Genomic DNA, 8,013 nt, shown 5'->3' with positions numbered 1-8,013 from the left:
GTGTTTGATTGCAATGCCCTCCTCTGAAGTGATTAGAACTGCGGGTGATGCCTATTCAGTGACCCCCTAGTGGGAGCGGGCCGGGACCGTCTCTGATAACTGTGGTGGTTTGTGCCCCCGCCCCCTCCCCCCCCCCCCCCCCCCGGCCCCCGTAGATGGTGCATGAAGCAACTGGTCTCACCTAGCCCACATAGGAGGTGCTGTACAGGCTGCTCCTAGTTGCAGGATCCTGGGAAGTGACAGAGATCAGGTGTGTGGGTACTGCCTGGAGCGTTTGGCAGTGGCAGCAGCAGGGTGGGTGTGTTCCCAGGGAGTGAGAGCACCAGCAGGTGGTGCTCGGTCACAGTGCCCTCCTCTGTGGTGCCCTTGAGGTGAATGGGGCTGCAAGTGGTGTCTGTTCTTGGACCCCAGTGGTGGCGAGCCACTCCCACCTCTGGAGCCAGATAACTGTTGTGGTTTGCCCCTGCCTCCTGTAGACCGTGCCAGAAGCACCTCATCCTGCCTGGCCCCCACGGGAGGTGCTGCAGGAGCTGCTCCTAGTTGCAGGTTCCTGGGAAGGGACAGTGATCAAGCATCTTGGCACTGCCCAGAGTGTTAGGCAGTGGCAGCAGCAGAGGGGGTGTGTTCCCAGGGGAGTGAGAGCACCAGCGCATGGTGATTGGTTGCAGTGCCCTCTTCTCTTTTTTGCCAACCCCTGAGGTGACTGGGGTCACAGGTGGGGCCCACTCACAGGCCCCCAGTGGTGGCAAGCCACGCCTCCCTCTGGCCTCTGAGAGGACCACTGCGGTCTGTCCCTGTCACCTGTGGATTGTGCAAGAGGCACCACGTTGCACTTTGCCCCCGGCTGCCCTTAGCCTGTAGAAGTGTTGCCTGGCCACCAGTAGCCTGCACAAGAAGCGCCCAGTCTATCCTAAATGAGCAAGATGCTTCCCACCACCGGTAGCCTGTGCCAGAGCTGCCCTGCCCTCTGAAGAGCCCACAGTTCAGGGTGTTTCTTCTGGCTTCCTCTGTCCTCCTCTCCCCTACCAAACAGTGCCGCCTTGCCTCTCCTGTGGGTCCGGACCTTCTCCTGGGTTCCCTCTGCCATGGTGTTCCCCTCCTCAGCCCGTGGCGCCCTGTTCCTTAGCCCCTCAGGCTGTCCCCGCACAGCCGGCCCCCTTCCTCTCCCCGGGACTGACCTCTGGAGCTTGAGTCTCTACGCCCAGCCCCCGCCCGAGCAGCTCAGGCTGTGGTGTCCCGGCCGGTGGTTCAGATGATCTGTGCGGCTCTCGCTGTGCTTTGCTGGTCTCAGTCCCGCTGCTGCCTTTTTCTCGGTGACTTTGAGGTCCCTCCAGCTCGGCTGATCTTTCCATCAGTTGGGTGGCTTCCCAGGAGGTGGGTTCCTTTTCTCCTCCACAACTGCCTCTTGGGAATGCTAGTCCCATCCCGATTGCTTTTATCTTTTCTGTTGTTCCACCCAGTTATGTCAAGAGTTTATTGCCCTTTTTGGAGGTTTAAGTTCTTCTGCCAGCTTTCAGTTAATGTTCTGTGTGAGTCGTTTTACATGTAGATGTGTTTTTTGGATGTGTTCGTGGGAGAGGGTGAGGGTGACCTCTTACTCCTCTGCCATCTTTCTCCACCTCAGAGAGCTTTATAAATACTGTTATGTGCTAATTCATAGAATAATGAGAAATTGTACTACTTTTGCAATTCACCTGAGTTGTAACAGTGCTTTTACCTGTGTCACAGAGAAGACTTCTAGATGGCGGAATGGGTATAGTGGAAGGAGGTTTTATTAATATGTTTCTGAGAGTGTCTGCAAGGAGGCATACATAGATTCCTGTGGTGTATTAGATGACAATTGCTGAGTTTTAGCAGGAGGATCCTGAATGTCCTTAAAAAGTTCACAGGTGTGTTGAGAATGGTGAACATCTGGAAGTTTCTTTGGATGTGAGCTATCTGAAGTCAGAGTGGCTGCACCACAATATCTCTAGAAGTTTCTTTTAGTACCAGGAGGCCATGAACCTATGTCTGGGGATTATGAAACATACATGAATCTTCACCAAGATTAGTCACTACCTTTGACTGGAATTACATAAAAAGATTCAGGAGTTCCCATTGTGCAGCACAAACAAATCTGACTAGTATCCATGTGGATGCGTGTTTGATCCCTGGCCTCACTCAGTGGGTCAGAGATCTGTTGTTGCTATGAGTTGTTGTGTAGGTTGCAGATGTGGCTTGGATCCCGTGTTGTTGTGGCATAGGCTGGCAGCTGTAGCTCCGATTTGACCCCAGCCTGGGAACCTCCATATGTGGCAGGTGTGGCCCTAAAAAGAAAAAAAAATTAAAAACTAGGCAGCGGTTCATGGGTGCTGCAGGGGTGGGTGTTGGTGCTGGTGCAGGATAAGGGTTGGTGTGGAATGGAGAGTGAAATTTGAATTTTCAGGGCCAGGATATGGGAGGAGGAGAAAAATCGTTTTCTTAGGATAGGGATGCTTCGGTTTGGCTCTTATCTCAAAAGAGGAGGCATGGACAAGTTGGCCAGTAACTGTTTCACTTCATGAACCCAGTGACCTTGTATCGGATAGAGATGCCAACCTACCATTTTCTCAAAGGTGAGGATGGCAGAGGACACTTTGAAAGCTGCAGAGAAAATACTACAGTCAATTCATTTTACCCACCGCCCCCCACAACATGTCCCCCAATAGCACTTACGAAAAATTTTAGATTACGGAATTCAGTGAGAAATTTCAAATCAATCATAATGGAAGATAATATGAGAAAAAGTATGTATGAATATATATATAAGAAATATATATGAGAAAAATATATGAGATAAAAATATATACGAGATAAAAATATATATGAGAAAAATATATATGAGAAAAAGTATGTATATATATATAAGACATATATATATATGTAAGGCTGGGTCACTATGCTATACAGTAGAAACTGATCCAACACTGTAAATCAACTACACCCTAGTAAAAAAAATAAATTTAATGAAAAAACGTGTAAATGGAGCAAGAACTCTAAGTCCTTCTTCATTTCCCTCCCCTTTCCCAAGTCTTGTTCCCTCTGCAGAGGGAATCACCATCTAAAACTTGGGGGTGGTCTGAGGACTTTCTGGCCCATTCACGTTACATAGCACGTTAGCATCACTTTCTAAATCTAGCAATATGTCAATACATTCACTCTCCTTTTTAAACAAAAGTATACTTTTTATTAGAATTATTTTGAAATTTTTAATGAGTATAATTGACTTATAATGTGCCTTTAAAGAATTTTTTTTATTAAAATTACTTAGACCACACATGAATTACTCATATTTCCACAGAAGAGTTAAAAACTCTTCGCTTCAGACCACCATTTAAAGAAAGACAAATGGAGTTCCCGTCATGGCTCAGCAGAAACGAATCTGACTAGCATCCATGAGGACACAGGCTTAATCCCTGGCCTTGCTCAGTGGGTTAAGGATCTGGTGTTGACATGAGCTGTGGTGTAGGTCACGGAACAGCTTGGACCCCACGTTGCTGTGACTGTGGCGCAGGCCAGTGGCTATAACTCTGATTTGACCCCTAGCCTGGGAACCTCCCTATGCCATGGGTGGGGCCCTAAAAAGACAAACATTCTGTAATAATTTACAATCACTCATTTATTACTATTATCCCGCTTGTGTAAAGTACTCCAAGCTGAACAGATCCCGGTCTCTAATGTTACAGGATTTCATACCCTGACGCTCTAAGCTCAGTTCTCGCTAATTCAAGGTTTTCTTTCACTTCTTTGCAAGAAGGAAACACTTTTCTGGCTCTAAGTTCAGGTCGTTTCTCTTAGTTTTGAGAGAAATGATATTGCTGTTTACAAAATCAGGACCCCATACTCTGGTACAGATATAGTTTATCTTAAAAGTGGGGGAGGGGAAATATTTTAATTGAGATTTTAAATATAGTTCAGTTGAACAGTCATTACATTAAAAAATACAAAATAGTTAATTTGTGTCTCACTTCCTGATCCACATAGTTTGCTCCCATCTGTCTTTAATCCATCGTCTGTCAGCTATTTAGACACGCTTTTCCCTAAATTTTAGCCTTTGTCCCCAGTCCAAGGCAAACCATATCCTGCCCTGGCCCATCTCTACTTTCCTTCCTCCTTAATCCATCCCTGAATATTCCTTTTCCCACATCCAAGCCTTCAGTACAAGAAAGTGGGGTACACAAGGAAGAGGCAGCATCTTCACGCCCACTGCCTTCTCACTCCGGGGGCCGCTTCCCTGTGAACACCCTCTTCAGGGCGCCCTGCACATCAGGGTTCCGGAGGCTGTAGATGACTGGGTTCAGCATGGGGCTGAGGATAGTATTGAGGATCCCAATGCCCTTGTCCTTGTCCGAAGCTGACACTGAGCCCAGACGCATGTAGCTGAAGAAGCCAGTTCCATAAAAGATGCAGACCACAGTGAGGTGGGAGCCACACGTGGAGAAGGCCTTCTTCCTGCCCTCCGCTGAGCGGATGCGCAGGACTGCGGCTGCAACGTGGGTGTAGGACACCGAGATAAGGATCATGGGGACCACCCCCATGAAGGTGGCCCCTGCGAAAAGCAGCTGCCCATTGAGGTGGATGCTGGAGCAGGAGAGCTGGAAGAGGGGTGGGAGGTCACAGTAGAAGTGGTTGACCACATTAGGGCCACAGAAGTCCAGCACGGACACAGCCACCGTGTGCGTCAGAGCATTGATGAGGGAGATGGTGCAGCAGATGCCTACCAGGGCAGCCTGGACTTCCCGGCTCATGCGGGTGCTGTAGGTGAGGGGCTGGCAGATGGCCAGGTAGCGGTCATAGGCCATGGCTGTCAAGAGGTGACAGTCTACACCAGCCAGGAGGTGGAAAAAGAAGAGCTGTGAAATGCAAGCCGCATAGGGAACTCTGCACTGGTGGGTCAGGAGACATGCCAGCATCGGAGGAACGGTGACAGTGATGCATCCAATGTCCAGCAGAGACAGGTTCCCCAAGAAATAGTACATAGGAGTGTGGAGTTTGGGCTCCACAAAGATGGCAGCCAGGATGCTGAAGTTGCCCCCGACTGTGATTACATAGGCAAAGAGGAAGACAGTAAAAAGGATGGGTTGCAGTCTTATGTTCTCTGTTAGGCCAAGAAGGATGAACTCAGTGACAGCGGTTCTGTTGCCTCTGGCACCCAGCTCCATAGGCTGCTACTGAGAATTGTAGGGAGAAGACTTGAACCTGCTGAGGAGGAAGGAGATGCACAGAGACACTTAGTCTCTCTACTGGATGCTGGGGCACATGGCATGTACCTCTCTGGGTGGAACAGTTACCGGCTTAGAGCTTAAGCAGGAGCCTGGAGGCCCCTAGGATGCCAGACATTAATCCTTCAATTGCTGGTGGAGGCTGAAATCTAGGGGATCCCAGGGAAGAGGCTGGGCAGGGATCCAGGACAGTGGCTGTTCACCAATAAGGAATGGAAGCATTTCAGTGTTTTTACAACCGTGAAGGTCATATCAGTGGGAAGGTCATATCAGTGTGGAGTGACTGATAGCAGCTCTGACAAGCTCCACAAATAAATAAACGTCGAGGTTCTAGAAATCACAGTGTAGAAGGGCAGCACCACAAGGAGGGTAGAAGGACAGGATCTCACAAAAGCAGAAGAGATACAAGAGAGTGAGTGAAGAGAGGAGCAAGGGGCAAAGCACAGGGACACACAGAGGCTGTGCAGGGAGGACATGAAGGCAATTTGAGATGGACCAACAACATTTTTAAAGTGTGAACTATGAGTATTGTGCTGAACACTTTGTATTTATTCTCTTACTCAATTCTCATGAAACTCTGTGGGGTAACTCTTACTATGTTTATGCAATCAGGACACTGAGGTTTGGGAAGGTTAAGTAAGTAGCCCAAAGCTGTAAAGCTCTTGGCAGAGCTGTGTCTCAAACCTAGGACTGTCTCCCGAAGCCCACAGTTTAACACAGCAGTCCCTTCTTCATAGCTCATCTCTTGCTGTTTCATTGTTGGAGAAGATAAACTTCTCTTATGATCTTGTCCCATGTATGCAATCTCCCCACCCCGAGAGCTGGGGAAGCCCAGCAAAATGTGGCGTTTGAAGATAGCATATGATTAATAAGAATGTTCTGTGCAGGTGGTAGAATGAAAGTGAGCCTGGGACAGGTAACATCTATCAAGCACTTTTTCTTGCTTGCTTGCTTGCTTGCTTGCTTTTTAGGGCTGCCCATGGCATATGGAAGTTCCCAGGCTAGGGGTCAAATCGGAGCTGCGGTTGCTGGTCTACACCACAGCCACAGAAACAAGGGACCTGAGCCATGTCTGCAACCTACACCACAGCTCATGGCAATGTCGGATCTCCAACCTACAGAGTGGAGTCAGAATCTAACCCACATCCTCATGGATACTAGTCGAGTTCATAATCCACTGAGCCACAAAGGGAACTCCCTATCAAGTGCTTTCTACCCAAATTACTTTCATTTATTACCTCATTCAATCCATACAAAAATTCAATAAGGTAGATAATACCAATAACTGAGACTTAAGTATTTTACCACATGTCAAGCACTGTTCTAAGTATTGACATGTATTATCTCATTTAGTTCTGAAACAAGCCTGTGAAGTAGATACTATGATACTGTTATAGTCCCCATTTTATAGATAGGAAACTGAGGCACCAAGAGGTAAGATAACTTGTCCAAGGTTATGCAGCTATTGAATGTCAGAGCTGAGATTCAAACCCAGGCAGTGTGGTGTCAAAGTCTGTGCTTTTAAACGCTTCACCCTACCCCTCTGAGAGAGGGAATGGATGGTTTCCACCGCTGCTAAGTGGCAGAGCGAGGGTTGAAGCAGGGCGACTGGCCAAAGGTGGCAGCAGGATTCATCAGGAACGCCCCAGCACCTGCCACCTCTGGGACAGCTAATTTGGTGATACAGGTTATTTGCTCTGCTCGGAAGGCAGAAGGGTATTTGTAGGAGGCCTTCGTGGTCCTAGGAAATGTCACTACGGTTGGCTTTTCCGAGCTCAGCATTAAAGCTCTTCATTTCCTCTCTCCTGACCCCAGTCAGTCCCTTCTGCCACCCTCCATTTGCTACCTCTGCCCTTCATTCTTCTAGTCTCAAAGAGTGGAAAACATCACTTTCGTGTTTCGCTACCATTTCCTGAATCCAAGTATCACTGAGTCCTCTATTCTCCTATCCACAAGGGAAAAGGCACATGAAGATAATGAGTGAAGGAAAGGAAATTACTTAAGAAGTCAGGAATGAGGAGGTCTGGAGCAGTGGGAAGGTGCATAGGTCCATGGGGTAACTTACCTTTTACTCGGAGCAGAGTGGACAGGTGGTTTGTTTGGGTTTTTTTGTTTTGTTTTGTTTTTGTAGAGAGAACAGTGAGTTCTAAGATGACCCAAGGTAGCCTGTCTTCAGAAGCCTTATAAAGGGGGTGAGGCACGGGCTGAGAAAGTCTGTCTTGGTGCTCTCTCTGTATTTGGGAGCTAACAAGCACCTAGGGGCCCTAAAAATCACCTCCCCCAGGGATTGCACAAGAAGCCAGAGGCAGACAAACAATCTCAGTTCTTCAGTCCTTAAGGGTTTCTCTCAATTGCCTAGTATTTTGGACTCCATTACAGAAACATTAGATTCATAACATCATGCCAGGTTCCTAATGCCTCTGAGAAAAGAGGAAAAGAAATAGTTACCATATTATTGATGGAAAAAATAAGATCCAGGGGGCTTAGATGACTTGGCAAGACCAGAGAGTGCTTCTCTGGTGGAACTCGGGCTGGGCCCCAGACAAGCTGATTATAGTACTGTTTTCTCTCATTTATTTTTCACACTGGGTTTTATAAGGCTTGGGTTTTAAAAGTTGGGTTAAATGAGGTATAATTTTAATTATGAATTTTGATGAGTTTTGATAAAAAAGTATACTGTCATGTATCTACCGTCTCCATCACTATACCAAAACCTTTGATCACTCTAAAAAGTTCCTTCTACTCCTCTGTAGGCAATTCTCTCTTCATACCA

The 8,013-nt window shown here is 47.6% G+C and overlaps 1 protein-coding gene across 1 annotated transcript; it reads right to left on the bottom strand.

Moving 5' to 3' along the window:
- Positions 1 to 3,587: 3,587 nt before the first annotated feature.
- Positions 3,588 to 6,215, bottom strand: LOC125114390 (olfactory receptor 139). The gene has a single exon (XM_047757649.1). The coding sequence runs from the start codon at positions 5,178 to 5,180 to the stop codon at positions 4,233 to 4,235; it is 948 nt and encodes a 315-aa protein (XP_047613605.1). The 5' UTR covers positions 5,181 to 6,215; the 3' UTR covers positions 3,588 to 4,232.
- Positions 6,216 to 8,013: the final 1,798 nt, after the last annotated feature.

This window comes from Phacochoerus africanus, chromosome 14 (assembly GCF_016906955.1).
Source record: "Phacochoerus africanus isolate WHEZ1 chromosome 14, ROS_Pafr_v1, whole genome shotgun sequence".
NCBI classification, from domain to species: Eukaryota; Metazoa; Chordata; class Mammalia; order Artiodactyla; family Suidae; genus Phacochoerus; species Phacochoerus africanus.
The sequence above is the reverse complement of the archived record's forward strand: the minus strand, read 5'-3'. Positions and strand labels throughout refer to the sequence as shown.

Excerpts from the sequence above, each read along its gene's own strand:
- LOC125114390 (XM_047757649.1), bottom strand. The coding sequence starts at position 5,180 with ATGGAGCTGGGTGCCAGAGGCAACAGAACCGCTGTCACTGAGTTCATC.